The sequence below is a fragment of the Dendropsophus ebraccatus genome, chromosome 5 (assembly GCF_027789765.1).
Source record: "Dendropsophus ebraccatus isolate aDenEbr1 chromosome 5, aDenEbr1.pat, whole genome shotgun sequence".
Classification (NCBI taxonomy): Eukaryota; Metazoa; Chordata; class Amphibia; order Anura; family Hylidae; genus Dendropsophus; species Dendropsophus ebraccatus.
In genome coordinates, this window is record NC_091458.1 from 28,001,809 (window position 1) to 28,020,066 (window position 18,258).

The window sequence follows — 18,258 nt, forward strand, 5'->3', positions numbered from 1 at the left end:
TTGTGGTCTGTAGTACTTAAGGGGGGGCTGTATTTTGTATTTGTTAAAGGGAACCTGTCACCAAGACAATGCTATCTAATCTATCGCCATCATGTTATAGAGCAGGAAGAGCTGAGCAGATTGATATATATCTTTGTGAGAAAAGATTCAGTAAAACTTGTAACATGTTAATTGGAATCCCTGCTTGTGAGTTTAGGAGTCCAGTGGGCGGTGTCACTGAATGGACTGGACTCTTTAGCATGGAAATTTCAGAGATTTCAATCAATAAATTAGAAGTTATACTGAATCTTTTCCCATAAAGATATATATTAATCTGAACAACTTCTTCTGCTCCATAACATGATGCTGATAGCTAAGGTAGCATTTTTATTGTGACTGGTTCCCTTTAAGAAGGTCTGTTCATTGGTCTGTATTAGGGATGGTCCAAACCTGCTGAGGTTCAGATTTGTACGAACCTGAACTCTCGGCAATGATTCCCGCTGTTTCCACCTCCGTGGAGAGGGTGGATACAGCCGGAGGACCGCCTGGAAAACTGGGATACAGCCTTAGGCTATGGCTGTATCCCAGTTTTCCAGGCGGTCCTCCGGCTGTATCCACCCGCTGCACGGAGCGGGCAGACAGCGGGAACCATTGCCGAGAGTTCAGGTTCGTACAAACCTGAACCTCGGCAGGTTCGGACCATCCCTAGTCTGTATTTATTTTTTAGGTCTGTTCTTCACTTTTTTTTTTTTTTCTTAAGGAGTTGTGTGCCTCAATCAATTTAGGCAATTGGGTCTGGGGTATGTATTAGTGTAGGTGAGTAATTTGGGGTTTGTATCGATTTATGGATCTTGTCTAGGGTCTGTATTAGTTTCATGGTTTGGCCTGAGGTCTGTATTAGTTTAGGGGACTCATCTGGGGTCTGGGTTCATTAAGGCGTCTGATCTATTGTTTTAGGTCCGTATTAGTTTAGGGAATGGGGCTTGGACTGGGGTCTACATTTCTAGAGATCTGTATTAGTTTAGACAGTCTAGTATGGGGGTCTTTCATTCTTTACAGGTCTGGGGTCTGTATTAGTTTAGGGTGTGTTCTAGTGCCTGAGTATAAGGATGGGGGTCCTGTGCATTACCTGTGATTCCACTGGCTTAGGATGTGCCCTAAATAAATGGAAATGTTCAGAAAGATTTCTTTTTCATATTTTGTTCACAATGGATATTTTTTTGTATACAGATGCTGATGACAATACAGAGATGTTGTGTGTGTGTGTGTGTGTGTGTGTGTGTATGTATGTGTGTGTGTGTGTATATATATATATATATATATATATATACTTTATCATTCTCGGTGAAGAGTATTCGCAAGGCCAAGTAGTTGCGCCTTCCCTCTCTGGTGGTTGCCATGGTTACGGTGTATATTCAGGAAATGGGAAGGGGCTGAGGTAGAATCAGAAGAGGATTCTGCCATTTTGGCTGGTGTCATCTTAGGACAGTCAATTAGCACGTTGCCTGCGAGAACAAGACGCTTAATGGAATCGCTTTCTGTGTTGTGTTTGACTGAAAATTATTCTTACAAATGGTGAAATGTCTAGAAGGAGATCAAGGAACACGAACAATCGATTTTTCCTTAAATTATTTTGTTTCTAGATTTTTCCTTAACTTTTTTGTGTTTTCTAGTTTTTTTTCATAACTTCTTGCATTTTAATGGTTTGCTTTTTTTAAGTTTTTAACATGTTTTTAACATGCGGGTCCAATGGGGAGTGCCATAGAGAAGTGTGCGTAGATTGTCACCATTCACACTTCCGTGAAGGGGGATATGCAAAGCATCTCTCTGATGCCACCTATTGGAGGTAGTTTTCCCTGCAAGTCATGGGGTTGACTCTGTTAAGAAGCCTTAAGACATGGCTGGGAATATATCAAGCCAAGCCAGACACTCCCCAGAAGAAAGGCTTACCCATCTACAGTCAGCTGTTTCAGGGGTCATGTCAGTGACGAGCTAGGTGGGGTCAGAGAGTTGCTATGCATAACCACCTATTTCCCAGTGGAGCATTAATGTCTTTTAAGTCTCCATACATCTTTGTTGTGCTCTGGTAAAAGAGAAACATTACCTCTTTGGGCCTACAAAAATAGGCCTCTCTACAGCTAACCATCACCCTGCTCTGTACTGATGAGGGGCATGAATCCAAAAACAGCTGTCTGCAGATGGGTTACCTCTCCTTCTGAGGAGAGTCTGACTCGGCTTATTAAAACCCCAGTCATGTCCTAAGGCTACTGGAGATCTGCCAGAATTCTACCTCCAAAAGGTCACATCAGAGAGCTGCTTTACATTTCTTAGAAGACCCATGTATAACCATCTACACTTACAATTAACAGTTCTGTGACTTTCTGATATACTGTGTCGATCCCTTACAATTTTCAAGATGGCTGCTTGCTTCCGTGACTGAGAACACTCTTCTATTATCTGACAGCCTGTGTAACCTAAGGGGAACGTTCACCCAGTTAGGATTCAAACTAGACAAATCCACTGTGATCATGGAAAATAATCTATGGTAGAAATGCTGGAAATGTGATTGCCATGTGGATCTGCACACGGATCAGCTCAATGCATCAGTGATGGATTTTCTGCTTTTTGAGCATTTGCTTCCGTTCTATCCTGTCTAGACAACGCTCTGTGCTGCGCAAACCTCAAAAGAGGGTTGTGTAGATTGGATTCTTATGTGAGAAACCCTCAGCTGTGAGAACAGGTTTATATCCAGAGGTGTAAACCCATTATAAGCAAGAATGATACAGAGGAATCAAGACTTAAAGCAATTAAAGGGATACTCCGGCAATTTTGTATCAACTGGTGTCAGAAAGTTATTTGTTATTTAGATTTGTAATTTATTTCTATTTAAAAATCTCAAGTCTTCCAGTACTTATCAGCTGCGGTTTGTCCTGCAGGAAGTGGTGTATTCTTCCCAGTCTGAAACAGTGCTCTCTGCTGCCACCACTGTCCACAGCAGTAGCAAATCCTTATAGGAAACCTCTCTTGCTCTGGACAGTTCCTGACATGGACAGAGGTGGCAGCAGAGAGCACAATGTCAGGCTGGAAAGAATACACCAATTATTGTGGGGCATACAGCAGCTGATAAGTACTGGAAGATGTGCAATTTTTTTTAAATAGAAGTAAATTGCAAATTTAAATAGCTTTCTGACACCAGTTGATTTGAAAAAAATAAAAAATAAAAATTGCCGGAGTACTCCTTAAAGAAAATTGCAGAACTAACAAGATGCAGATAAAGGGAACTTCAATTTCAAGTCCCCACTTCACCAGCCATGGTTGAGATATCTGTTCCTATACCCATACAGGGAGAGGTCTATCACTCATGGCTGATGGGGTGGGGAGAAACTGCCAGGAACCACCCCAATGACTCTTAGTTTGGGCAGGACGAAGGGGATTATAGACTCCCTTTAAGAGATGTTGAATGTCGTTTGCGGGGGGTGGGGGGGGGGGGCTGTTCTTTTTTTCAGTCCACATGCAGTGCACAACAATCCACCAACAATACTGTTAAAGGGGTTATCCAGCGCTCCAAAAACATGGCCACTTTCTTCCAGAGACAGCCCCACTCTTGTCTCCAGCTTGGCGGGGGTTTTGCTGCTCAGTTCCATTGAAGTGAATGGAGCTTAATTGCAAACAACACCTGAACTGGAGACAAGAGTGGTGCTGTCTCTGAAAGAAAGTGGCCATGTTTTTGTAGCACTGGATAACCCCTATAAGGATATAGCTGGAGGTTAGGCCAATAAGGCCCGGGGGGCAGTAAACAACATCTCTGTCTTGGCCAGGGTATAGGGCGGTATACAGAAACTTTGCCGTGCCTAATGAGTTATTTAGTAAAGATGAGGGAACATCGAGCACGTTTAAGTTTGTTGGGACTGGATGCCGCCCTAAGGAGTCCTGGAAAACATGCATACAGCCTATGTCGTGTGGCAGTATCCATGTTTTCCAGGACTCCCTAGGGCTGCATGCAACAATCAAATGCAGGTTCTGATAGACCCAAATGTGCTCGAGGTTCGCTCATCTCTGCTATCTAACTATAACTATTGTAGTACAGGGCAGCATTCAGTTACTACATGTAATACTACATGATACTGTATGTCTTCAAGAAAAAAAACTGCTATCGTGGAGAATAAGATCCATGTCTTGACTGTAAGTAACCTGATGAACGCCTGTCACATGACATGTCACACTCCTCTCCCGAGCATCCTCCAGACTCTGATCCCTGAGTACACTATCAGTATGCAATACCCGTTGTGCCATCTCCTCACACTGTTCCGCATGTCAGCTTCTGAAATCTGCCATCCACATTTCCATTCCTCCAGACATGACCGCAGCAAAGGCCGAGAACTGATTTGAATCTGATTGATTCACGTTATTTTATCCTATTTCATAAAATATTTTTTTTTCTTTCGTCCTTAAAGGGACTGTCCACTAAGCCCTCTTAAGGCTATATTGATGTAATAGAGAAAGTGAGTTCCCTGCATAGAACCTCCTTTAGGGTAATGCTGCAAAGAGCAGCTTAGGAGGACTGGCTTGGGGGTGAGTAATTTGTGCAAATGCATTAGTTCCCCTTTAAGGAGACGTCTCAGCCTGCCTCCTGAGGCATGTGACCCCCAGGAGTCTTATTTATTAAATAGGCTTTGTATACCCCTGGTATTAGATTATTTATGGAGCCGTTACTTTAGGTATGGCTCGTATATTTTGTCACTGTATGTACATTTCAGCACTATATGGCGGTGGACTGTATGTGGTGCAGTGCCTTATGGAGACGGCACCGTATAGCGGTGTTACTTAGGACGTTTTATGGAAGTGTTATACAAATTTCTCACATATAGTTACGTAGTTATTAAGGTTGAAAGAAGTCCAAGTTTAACCTACAGAAACCCTACTGTGTTGATCCAGAGAAAGGCCATATTCACACAACGTATATTTTCGTAAAAGTACGATTGCAGAAAAGTTGCCACTTGCAAAAACGGTGATGATTACTACAAAAATCTCGGCCAGAGTGTATACACATAGTATACGCTCCGGCTGGGATCCCTAGCGGCACCACAAACAACTGACATGCCAGTTTTCTGTGACCGCTATTCATTGAATAGCAGCTGCACACGGTGCACACAGTGTATCGAGCGGCAAGCCTTAGTGTGCATTGAAGAGTTCTGATGCGAGCACACATGGATGCGCCCGCATCCAGAACTCTGCGGCGCTAAAGATCATCCAGCCGGTACTGCAGTACTGGCCGGGATGATCTTTAATAAGACCGGCAGTTCCCTGACCCGGCCGGGTCACGGAACGGCCAGTCTCTTACGAGGTCTGAACATAGCCAATGGCAAAAACCCTTATGAGGCAGATGACAATTGCCCCATCACAGGGAGAAAATTCCTTCCTGACTCCAATGCCAATCAGAATAATCCCTGGATCAGCAGCAACGCATTCCAGGTTCTGACCTCCAAAGTACTTGAACTACTGACCAAGCTAATCCAAAACTTTTAATTTTGGCCATTCATGAAGTCTTTTTCCCTTGTTTTTGTTGGGTTGTAAGTAGCATTAAGCGGATCTGTCAAACTGTTTGGGTTTGGCAACATTCTCTAACCTGAATGCTTGCCATTTGATTCCCCGCAGCTGAAAAAGTTGGATGCCACACTAAGGCGTTCTGGAAAACATGGATACATCCATAGGCCATAGGCTATGTTCACACAGCGTAATCTGCAACAACGGCCGTACTTTGTACGGTGTGAAACACTGCCTATTCTTCTATGGGATCCACATAGTATACGCTCCAGCTGGAATCCCATGCGGGGTCGCAAAGAACTGACATGTCAGTTTTCTGCGGCCGCATTTCAGTGAATTACGGCCGCAGAAAGAGCTGTCAGTTCACACAATGAAGCGAGCAGCTCCGGACGCTTGCTTCGTTGTGTGCTATGAGAGTTATAATGCGGGCGCGCGCTAATGCGCCCGCATCGGAACACTGCAGCTGGAAAGTACCGGCCGGGATGATCTTTTCAGAGACTGGCCGTTCCGTGACCCGGCCGGGTTACGGAATGGCCGTCTCATACGCCGTGTGAACATAGCCTTAGGCTGTATCCATGTTTTCCTGGCATCCAACTTCTGCAGCTGCAAGGAATCAAGTGCCAAGCGTTCAGGTTTGGAGAACGTTGCCGAACCCAAACAGTTTGACAGGTCCACCCAACAATTCGTTTCATTGTCTTGAACTGGATTTTCAGTGTTGGTTGTTACTTTTCCCACACATAAGTGAAGGGCAAATACAGTTCATTGCACCTGGGCTGTGTAGGCCCTAATACTGGATGCTGATTGTAACTATTTACAATACGTTTACTTGAGGTGGAGTTGCCCTTTAAGGACATTTTTGCCCAGCCATAATACATATATACTTTTATATACCTAGGTCCTATAAACCATACATTGATTGCAGGTATTGAGGTATTGCAGTCGTAATCTGGATTTGGTCCGTATAATGGCCGTGTAAACTGGACTAAAGAGGATAAAACGGACTGTTTTGATAATTATTGATCCTAAGATAGAAGGCATCGTACCGGTAAGCAGGTGGCTTATGTTTGATCTGCTGTCCCTGTACCACATCCATCCTATTAACCATCCCCTGAGAAATCGAAATATATAGTGATAAATATTTATTCAGAGGGAATTCTGGGAGTTCTATAAACATACTGCTTAACTCCTTCCATGCCACACAACTGCTGTACAGCAAGCATTGTGCTATTAAGCTAGATGATTTTTTTTTTTACCCATAATTCAACTTTTTAAACATTTTACAGTGAAGAAAGATGTTAAGAGACTCTCGTCAGTAGGTTTATTCTGTTCTATCTCAAGGTAGCGTTAGCTAGTGACAGGGAAGCTGAACAGAATGATGTATCACTTACATTGCTCTGTGCAGCTGATCCGGAGATCTCCTCCTGAATAACATGGACAATAAGTAGTCCACTCCATTATGTGCATGAGCCCAGTTGTCCTGGATATTCATGAGAAGCAGAAAACTCCACCCACCCACCAGCTGCTGATTGGCAGTTATCTTTCCATGCTGTGTATAGGCAGTCAACAGTCAATCAGCAGCTGGAGGCTGGGGGAGGGGTGTGGCAAGAATCCTATTCTCCTGCATATTAGGAGAATCACTGAACAGAATGATGGAAGTAATACACTGATCTGTTCAGGATTTCTATCACTAGTTTATGCTGCCCTCCTAATTTCCCTTTAATCACAATATTTTCAGTTATTTTAAATTTAATTTATGTAAATTTCACAGTTCTGCTGGTTGTCTGTGGAAACAGACTACGACTTATTCTACTCCTGTGTCAAACTTGTGAGCTACCCACTAAGCTCTCACTTTATTACCGTAATATCAGTTTCCCTAAATGTAGTGTTCTCTGGCAACAGGAAACATAATAAGTCTGAAGGTAGCTTTGCATATAAGTAGGGAAAGAAGAATCAATTTCTTTTGCATAAAATAAGGAAAGAACATTATGAAAATTTTATGTAAATTGTAAAGATTAAATTGATGGGATGTAAGTGTTTCCATATCACAGAGAGACCAAATGTGACGGACAAGACTAAACAAGATGTCAACAAGAAAGATATGCCAGTGTACCATAGTGAATAAAACATAACTTTTATTAGATATGCATCAAGACTTGAAAACAAAGCCCTTAAATAGACAATGAAAGCATCCAATGGGAACAGACCACCAATATCCAGTATAAAATATCCATAGAACCAGTTAGTAGCACATTAGTACTACAAAATAATAACCCTCAAAGGTTCTGTAAGGGCAGCTAACTACCAATAGTAGAGTACAAGAAAGTCAAAGAAATCAAGTACGACAACCTAAAATCACTGCAAGGGTGTGTTCACACGTACAGGATCCGCAGCAGATTTGGCCTAGAATTGATTTTGCTTTGAATCTGCAGCTTCAAATCTGCGCCATCAAATCAGCAGATCCTGTACATGTGAACGCACCCTTAGGGCCAGTTTACAGTAAACCTGGCGTAATTCCGTGATGGACCTCTCCGCCGCGGAATCCTGTCATGCGCAGTGTGCTGCTCTAAGTGAATGAGAGGGCGCGCGCTCGTCCTCTCCCTCTCCGCTCAAAGAAGCAAGGAGAGTGGCGGCAGCAGACGAGTGTGCGCTCTCTCATTCACTTACAGCAGGAAACTGAGCACCGCGGTGTTTACTCAGTGTGAACTGCCCCTTAGGGTGCCTTCACACACACCGGATCCGCAGCAGATCCGCAGCAGATTTAATACTGTGTTCCGTTATTTAGATCAAATCTGCTGCGATACGGTGTGTGTGAAGGCACCCTTAATCGTTCAGTGTAATTCCACATCGTTCGTTCATTTGCTGGGATCAGATGGAGTTACCAGGAAGTAACGACTATCGTTCTGTGTAATATGGTGAACGATTTCAGGTAGTTCTCGTTTCGATCGTTAACCGTTAAAAATTGCTTTGTCTATTAGGATCCTTAGTGTCCCAACGTGTTTTCCCAGGAAGATGCTGGTTCATCGGGGGGGACTAGGACTGGAGTATTCAAGACAACATGGCTCTTTGGCTTCCCTTCCCTAAACTTTAAGCGTAGAGCATAGTCACCCAGTTTGTTTTGCCTCCATAGTAGATAGTTGATCCTGACATCTGCCAAGGTTTATCCAGCAATGATGGGTGGGCTTGACAACAAGTAATGCCCCTGAGCTGGATCACCTCCAGTCTTTTCAGGATTATTATGAAATTTACCAGTAAAATGGACATGGAAGAATGTTTTATACAAATTTCTTGAAGAGTCTTCATCCTGTGGCACCTTAACTGTTACGCATCTACAACACCCAGCATGCCCAGTACAGCACACTAATATTTAAGGAGTACCCTAGCGAAAATCTTTTTCTTTTTTCAAATAAACTGGTGTCGATTTGTAATTTATAGATAGTATAGATTTGTAATTTACTTCTATTTAAAAATCTCAAGTCTTCCAGTACTTATCAGCTGCTGTGTGTCCCGCAGGAAGTGGTGTATTCTTATTCAGTCTGACACAGTGCTGTCTGCTGCCACCTCTGTCCATGTCAGGAACTATCCAAAGCAGAAGAGCTTTTCTATGGTGATTTACTGCTGCTCTGGACAGTTCCTGACATGGACAGAGACGAAAGCAGAGAGCACTGTCTCAGGGTGGAAACAATACACCACTTCCTGCAGGACATACAGCAGCTGTTAAGTACTGGAAGATTTAAGTTTTTTTGTTTTTTTTTTAAATAAAAGTAAATAACAAATCTATATAACTTTCTGAAACCAGTTGATTTGAAAGAAAAATATTTTCGCAGAAGAACCCCTTTAATAATGTCCTCACAACTTGTGAGTCTTGCAGTATTTTGAGAGTTTTTTTTTCAGCTTAAAAGCCTGTGTTTAAAGATCCTGGCTTTTACTTATTGCTCCTTCGCACCGAGTTCAAGCCTTCACTTGATTAAGGACACAAAGAATTTTATTCCTCTTCACCAAATGTGTTTTCTCGGAGACAGCTAAAAGCCCTCGCAGCGCCAGCATTTCACTTGTGCAGTACTCGTAGAGATAAATAGACGTTACCCGAGACGATCCAGACATCGCTGTATTAAAATCTCAGCGGTCACATAATGAGGAGGCATTAGCTTGGCACAGCACCAGAACACTTCCCTGCCTGTACTTCACTCCGTCCATTAGCCGGGCCCGCTACATTGACGATGTTTTTCTTCTCTATCTGTGACACAGGCCGAGCACTGACACTATCTGTCACTGACACATTTGCAGGGTCCTTTGTACTTTCGACAAGCTGGGAAAACAACCTGGAAGAGGAAAGCAGATGGGGAGTGACCCATTGTTTGGCGCCTCAGTACTACATGTAGATGAGGGTGCTATATTTGTGCACACTGTACGGCAATGAGAACATTTCTATAGATTACCAGTCCTGGATTGGTTTCCTAGATACATTTTATATACGTTATATGGTGATATACAATGGGCAGGACTTTGGCAGCAGCCATCTTAAACTTTGTTTTGTAATATACAAATGGAGGGGTCCCTGTCCATATGTCTATATGTATTATATTGCACACGAGATAAAGATGACTTCAGTTGACTACCTGTATAGTCAGGTGGGCATGAACTTTATTTAAAAAAAAAAAAAATCAGGCTCAGGGGGTATAAATATCAATCTTTGAGGGCATAAATTAAGCTTAGGGGTAAAATATAAGGCTGGGGGCATGAATTAGGTTTAGAGGGTATGAATAGGGAGCTGTGGTGGATAAATCAAGCTCGGAGTATGAATACAAGGCTGGGGGCATGGGTCAGGTTTGGATAGTGTGAATATGGAGCTGTGGTGGTATAAATCCAGTATGTATATGAGGATGGGGACATGGATCAGGTTTAGGGGGGGTTGAATATAATGGTGAGGGGCATGAATCATACTTAGGGAGTATGAATAAGAGGCTGGGGGGGCATGGATCAGGTTTAGGGGGTATCAATATGGAGTTGTGGGGGCGTAAGTCGGGTTTGGAGTTTGAATACGAGACTGGGGCTATAAATCAGGTTTAGAGGTTATGAATATGGAGCTGTGGGGGCATAAATCAGGATCAGAATATAAATACAAGGCTGGTGGGGCAGGGATCAGGTTTAGGAGGTCTGAATATGAAGCTCTGGGGGATAAATCGGGATCACAGTATGAATACAAGGCTGGGGGGGGCAGGGATCAGGTTTAGGGGGTCTGAATATGGAGCTGGGGGGGATAAATCAGGATCACAGTATGAATACAAGGCTGGGGGGGGCAGGGATCAAGTTTAGGGGGTTTGAATATGATGCTAAGGGGCATGAACCAGATTTAGAGTGTGACTATGGGGCAATGGAGATGTGAGTCAGTCTCATTGATAACTTCCAATAATTCATCCGAGCAGATACAAAGACCCTATCTCTGTCTTTGGAGGACCTGCCAGATCTGTGAACGTTCTATAGACATCCCCTTAGTTGATTTAGTTGAGCTGTGTAATGCTTAGTTTGGCCTGTGGTGGCACTGCAGGAAAAGAGCACACTAGCAGGCTGGATTCCAACAGATCATACCCCCAGCACTACTGATTTTGACCCTCTTGGGCACTATATTCAGTACAAATATTTGACCTGTGTTCAAAATATATGTTTCTTGGGAAATCTACTGATGAATAGCATCATTTATATAAGATTTGGATGTAAATAACCTTGCATTGAGTTGGTTGAACACCATCAATGACCATGAATGATCCTCCATGATGCGTGGTCCATCCACTAACTCTGCCTCTCTTTTACCCAGGCGTGGAAGAAACGCTGGTTTATCCTGAGAAGTGGACGCATGAGTGGAGATCCCGATGTCCTGGAATATTATAAGAATGACCACTCCAAGAAACCCATCCGGGTGATCAACCTCAGCTGCTGTGAACAGGTGGACTCTGGGCTGACCTTCAACAAGAAGGAGCTCCAGGACAGCTACGTCTTCGATATAAAGACCAGTGATCGGACGTTCTACCTGGTGGCCGAAACGGAAGAGGAAATGAATAAGTGGGTCCGGAGCATATGTCAGATCTGTGGATTTAATCAGTCTGATGAAGGCTCAGGTACAGTAGCCTGTTTCTTAAAGGAAAAGTCTGCTTTCAACTACCAAAGCTGTCTAATTTTAAGACCATGTAAACTTAAAGAGACTCTGTCAGTAGGTTTTGGGTTTTGGCTGTCCTATTTCAAGGTATAAACTAGTGACAGAGAAGCTGAACAGAATGATGTATCACTTACATTGTTCTGTGCAGCTGATCCAGAGGTATCCTCCTAAATAACATGGAGAAATAGTCCTCTCCCTTATGTGCATGAGCTCAGTAGCCCTGGATATTCATAAGAAGCAGAAAACTCCGCCCACCTGCTGCTGATTCACAGTTATCTATCCATGCTGTGTATAGGCAGTCACCTGTTTACAGCAGCTGGAGGGCGGGGAGAGGGGTGTGGCAACAATCCCATTTTCCTGCATATTAGGAGAACGACTGAACATAATGATGTAAGTAATACAATCTGTTCAGCATTTCTGTCACTAGTTATTTCTGCCCTCAATTAAGGTAGCATAGACCTAGTGACAGATTCCCTTTTAAACTAGACAGTCCACATATAATCTAACATATACTTTCTCTTGTATTGATATCAGATCATAATTCCTTCTGTTACATCCACATTTACGGTGAATTTTAAATGCAGCTCTGGATGTGAATGGAGTAAAGTAATAGCCTAATTGTGACTGAAATCCTAGGCCCGGGGAAGAATGGCGTAGAAACTTTGCAAATCTTTCAGCAAGGCCCTGTACAACTTTTGGCCATGTTATATTGGCAAAATCCTCTATCACCTCTCAGCAGTGCAGCCTCAGGCTTTGGGCCTGTAACTTACATTACTTTATAATATTTAAGGACGTTTTTTGCTGTCTATGATTCATCATCATATTTTTTCTATTTTTTTTTTACATTGATGTCAGTCCTGGTTATACCTTCGGAGATGACATAACGCTTAGTTTTATACGCTTCTTTAATTATTGAGACGCTGCAAGGTAAGCAGGAAGCCCGGGCGTCCTCAGTCTCCTGTAATATTAGCGGATCTTGCCTATTCTCCCGTATGATGATGGACTCTCTGTCTGTCACTTGTACATTATAGCGGAACACGTTGGCCTGATTTTTATTATTTTGAGCAGAGTCTGCTTTTTGCAGCTTGCTGGAATTAATATACAGGTCAGTGGTTCCCAGTAACTGAAAGGACTGAACGTGAACATCTTTACCGCACGTAGCGGCACGATACATGTCATTTCACGTTATATAAGTTTTCTTTTACATAGTGAACAATATGGGGTCAGCTCTGAAGTTTTATGCCATTTAATATACACAATATGGACACAAGTATTGGGCCCCAGTCATCACATAGGTACCTATACAGCCTGCCAATACAAACCTATGGGTATAACACCTGTTATAGGAATCAATCAGTGCCTGAAGCCTTGTCCCTCACAGATCTGTCACTGTTAGGCCATGTTCACATGGCGTAAGAGACTGGCCGACCCGTGACCCAGCCGGGTCAGGGAGCGGCCGGTCTCTGAAAAAATCATCCCGGATGATCTTTCAGCCCACAGAGTTCTGATGCGGGCGCACTAATAAGTACTGGAAGAGATTTTTAAATAGAAGCAATTTACAAATCTGTATAACTTTCTGCCACCAGCTGATTGAAAAAACAAAAATCTCCAGAGTACCCCCTTTTAATGTTTTGTAGGTTAAGGATGGGATATCCTAAAGCTTCAGTAGGCATAATAATGTATAGGGGTCCAATACTTCTCTCCGTATAGTGTATTCTTCATCTCCCTCGCCCCCATACAGATCATTCTGATGCCCCCTTGTAACCCCATCATTGTTGTTATTGTAGAAATATCAACTTAATCTAATATGCTATTTGTGATCCGCAAATGGGGTCACCTCCTGCCGGACCTTTAGGACCCTGTTCCATTTTTTTTTTTTTTTTTTTTTTTTTTACTTTGTGACAAAATTTTACGTAAATATTTTTAGTGTAGAGATAAAACCTTCTCCCCCTTATAAGGGGAATTATAAGGAAACCTCTCGGCGCTCCCAGTCTTCTCTTGCAATGAATTAATCATTTCTGGTAGAGCACAATCCAGCGTCTGTATTTCCCGGATTGCAGTCATACGTGAAATTGTCATACTTGCCGTGCATGTTCTGGCCGCATCATTAAATTGCCCTTGACAAATCGTGCAGGGGGCACATGACTGCGGACATGACTCGTAGCCCGCCTGTGTCACCAGTAGTAACGCTCCACAAGTGACTAGTATTTACAAGACGTTTACATGAATATTTACAGGAATCGCTCCCTGAGAGTTAGTCGTATGCTTCTTAACCATTACATTGCCACTTTACACAGAATCAGGAGCGGTTAGGGTCAACGCAAGTCACATGATCTAGCTTTCAGGGCTTTGACTTTCCCCAACCTTTTCTCCCATGTCATTGGAAAACAGTGACTCCACCAGCAGAATAGTGAGTGCAGCTCTGAAGTATAATAGAAGATATAACTCACTATTCTGCTGGTGAGGTCACTGTGTACATATATGACATTACTTATCCTGTACTGATCCTGAGTTACATCCTGTATTATACTCCAGAGCTGCACTCACTATTCTGCTGGTGGGGTCACTGTGTACATACATTACATTACTTATCCTGTACTGATCCTGAGTTATATCCTGTATAATACTCCAGAGCTGCATTCACTATTCTGCTGGTGGGGTCACTGTGTACATACATTACATTACTTATCCTGTACTGATCCTGAGTTACATCCTGTATTATACCCCAGAGCTGCACTCATTATTCTGCTGGTGGGGGTCACTGTACATACATTACATTACTTATCCTGTACTGATCCTGAGTTACATCCTGTATTATACCCCAGAGCTGCAATCACTATTCTGCTGGTGAGGTCACTGTGTACATACATTACATTACTGATCCTGTACTGATCCTGAGTTACATCCTGTATTATACTCCAGAGCTGCACTCACTATTCTGCTGGTGTGGTCACTGTGTACATACATTACATTACTTATCCTGTACTGATCCTGAGTTACATCCTGTTTTATACTCAGGATCTGTATAATATACATTATATAATACTCCATCAGCAGAACAGTGAGTGCAGCTCTGGAGGATAAGACAGGATGTGACTCAGGATCCGTACAGGATAAGTAATGTATGTACACAGTGACCCCACCAGCAGAATAGGGAGTGCAGCTCTGGAGGATAATACTGGATGTTATTTATCCTAAATGTATAATGGTTTTCGAGGGTGGAGGTTCTCTTTAATCATTGTATAATAATAAAGTTCTGCACCATTTAGCATTTGTTGCTCACCATCACAGCTTGCTGTCAGTGTACGGACCTCACTCCCAGGATTTCCTAGCTACATTCTCATATGCTGCTCCCAGGATTGGGGTCTCTTTGTGATGACTCCAGCAGATCTCCCATATACAGATGGAGGGGATGAGCTCATGCTAAATGTGGTTGACGCCTTTAAGTGACCTCCCCCCGGTGTGGTGCTTGGGGTGTGGGGGCTGTAGCATTTATCTGGGAGATGTTTCTCGGCCTCAATCACATTCCAGCTTCATATGTCATTCCTTTCAAGATGTCTACTGTAAATATTTAAAGGTTATTATTAATCCAGACATTGCAGAGATAGGGGGGCGCCGCATCTCAGGCTGTAATGGTCACTGTGTGTGAGCCGAAATACCAGGACATACCTCCCAAGAAGAAGCCGGGGGTCACACATAGGCTCTGCAGAAAGCTGGGAAGCCCCTCGAACAAAGTTTGAATTAATATATAAGAAAAGGTTCTGTTCTTATAAATATATTCTGTCACTGGTTCAATTCCCTGACAGCAAGCAGAGATCCTGCAAATAGTGAGGAATAGGAATACAGAGGCTGATAACATTGTGCAATCATTGTGCAGTAAGGGCTTCTGTGTAACATTGTTACCTGCACTGATACATTAAAACAGACTATCAGCACAGAGAAGGATTGTGCTGGATGTGTTTCCCGTGCCCAATATCTTGTAAGGGATGAATACAGCAAGCAGATATATTGTAAGGAATGTATACCGCAAGCAGATATATTGTAAGGAATGTATACAGCAAGCAGATATATTGTAAGGGATGTATACAGCAAGCCGATATATTGGAAGGGATGTATACAGCAAGCCGATATATTGGAAGAGATGTATACAGTAAACCGATATATTGTAAGGGATGTATACAGCAAGCCGGTATATTATAAGGGATGTATACAGCAAGCCGCTATATTGTAAGGGATGTATACAGCAAGCAGATATATTGGAAGGGATGTATACAGCAAGCAGATATATTGGAAGGGATGTATACAGCAAGCAGATATATTGGAAGGGATGAGACATTGAAATACAAATTATGTTACTAAGTGTCAAAAATGTTTCTGTATCTAAGCCTATCAATGTGTGATACTGTCTGCTGAGTTGTTGTATCTAAGCTATTAATGTGTGATACTGTCTGCTGAGCTGCTTTATCTAAGTTATTAGTGTCTGATACTGTCTGCTGAGATGCTGTATGTAAGCTATGGATGTGTGATACTGTCTGCTTAGCTGCTGTATCTAATCCTATCAATGTGTGATACTGTCTGATGAGCTACTGTATCTAAGCTATCAATGTGTGATACTGTCTGCTAAGATGCTGTATCTAAGTTTTGTTGTGTGTGATACTGTCCGCTTAGCTGCTGTATCTAACCTATCAATTTGTGATACTGTCTGCTGAGTTCCTGTATCTATCCTATCAATGTGTGATACTGTCTGCTGAGCAGCTGTATCTAAGCCTGTCTGTATTTCATCTGTGATCGATTTGGATACAGCATCTCAGCAGACACTTGACAGACAGACATAGATACAGGAGCTCAGCAGACAGTATCACACATTGATACGCTTAGATACAGGAACTCAGCATAAAGTATCACAGAGATACAGCAACTCTGCAGACTTTTTCACATGAGTGGATTAGATATACCACCTCAAAAGACAGTATCACAAAATAGATCTTAGATACAATGGCTCAAATGACAGTATCACACATACTTTCCATCAATGTATCCAACTTATAGTGTTACTGTAAATTTTTTGGCAGAAATCAATAGTACAGGTGACTTTAATAAACTTTGTAATGGGTTTATTAGCAGTTTGAAGCCCCCTCCCCCTGTCTTCATGGTTATCTATGGAGAGGGGAGGGGTGGAGGGGGATGAGGCACCAAAACAGGACAACAAAGAGTTAATTTACAGCTACATCACCGGGCTATCTCCTCTGACAGTCAGCACTGACCTCTCTGACCTCTGAATACCAGCTTTAACACAAGTCCTGCTGTGTAATCCTTTGTTCTCTGCTAATGACTTATCTCCCTCCTTCCTCCTCCCCCCTCCCCTCTCCATAGAACAGACAGGGCCCAACTGATGTAAAAGAGTGGAGATTTCCTGAAAAGGTGCAATGGATGAGAGAGAGGAGGAGGGGGGGGGGGGGCTGTGAAAGGTCTTTTTGAATGCAGATAATGGCATATTTGCCTAATAAACCCAATTACAAAGTTTCTTAAAATCGCCTGGACTATTGATTTCTGCAAAAAAAAAAAAAAGAAGATACGACGGTGACACCTTAAAAGACTTGAATACACCAATTCAGTCATCTGTGGAATACTATCTGCTCAACTGGTGTATCCAAGCTTTTCAAGTTGGATACTTTTCACACCATAATTATCATCCCAGCACGAAAACACATCCTGGGAAAAATCCATAAAACGTCTTCTTTATCCTGAGAATTGGGGCCAATGCTGTGTGGTGTGCCCCCCCCCCCCCCCCCCTCATTACCACGCCTCCATCTATCCCCCCTTGCTCCTTCCTCTGATAATCTGCAGCCTCATTATTCCTCCGCTCTCTTGGCACTCTCAAAGCACAACTCTGCCATAAGCCGGACTTGGAGGGGATCCTGCTAAATGTGGAATGGCTGCCCTGGGAATGTGCTGCCCGCTACATGGCACACACTGGCATCACCTCCAAGCTGCCCCGAAATCCCCTTCACCTTGTCCTGCCCAGCACTAAATATATATATATGGGCAGACATTACTGACTGTGGCTCAGGGGAAGGTCAAGTAGCTAAGTGTAGAGAATTGGGTAAAATAGGTTTTCCCATTGCCCACACCTGATGGCAGCCATAGAATACACAGCGATGACATGTTTAGCAGTCAACTGTTACCAAGATGTACAATACCCAAAAGTGGCCTCTGAGAGCCTATTTATAAGGCAGCAGGGAAAGCCTATTTACGCCCTCTTGTGGTAAGAGCCAGTATTTCATCCTACTGGCTGACAGTACCAGCAGGGGGCCCTCTTTTCGTCTTTGGCATAGGGCCCCCTTTCTCCTAGGTAGACCGTCTCTGTGTACGTGTATGGATTCATGGGCGTGCTCTGGATACCGGTGTTAGCAGGGCTCTCTGTGTGTCACTTCTGTATAATAGACTCGCTCCCACTGACCTAGACCTGCTGGCACAGACTGAGCTTCTGTTTCCAATTACTGATCAGGCACAGGGAACTTCGCTGCAGTGTGTTCCTTTAAGGCGAGACACCATGACGGTGGGATGGGCTGCGTTCTGCAGAA

At 43.1% G+C, this 18,258-nt stretch overlaps 1 protein-coding gene across 1 annotated transcript in view; it reads left to right on the forward strand.

The window, feature by feature from the left end:
• GAB2 (GRB2 associated binding protein 2) overlaps window positions 1-18,258 on the forward strand; it is a 105,906-nt gene that overhangs the window by 69,878 nt on the left and 17,770 nt on the right. The window contains exon 2 of the mRNA XM_069972017.1: window positions 11,336-11,636. Within this exon, the coding sequence (XP_069828118.1) occupies window positions 11,336-11,636 (301 nt within the window). The remainder of the gene's footprint in view (window positions 1-11,335; window positions 11,637-18,258) is intronic.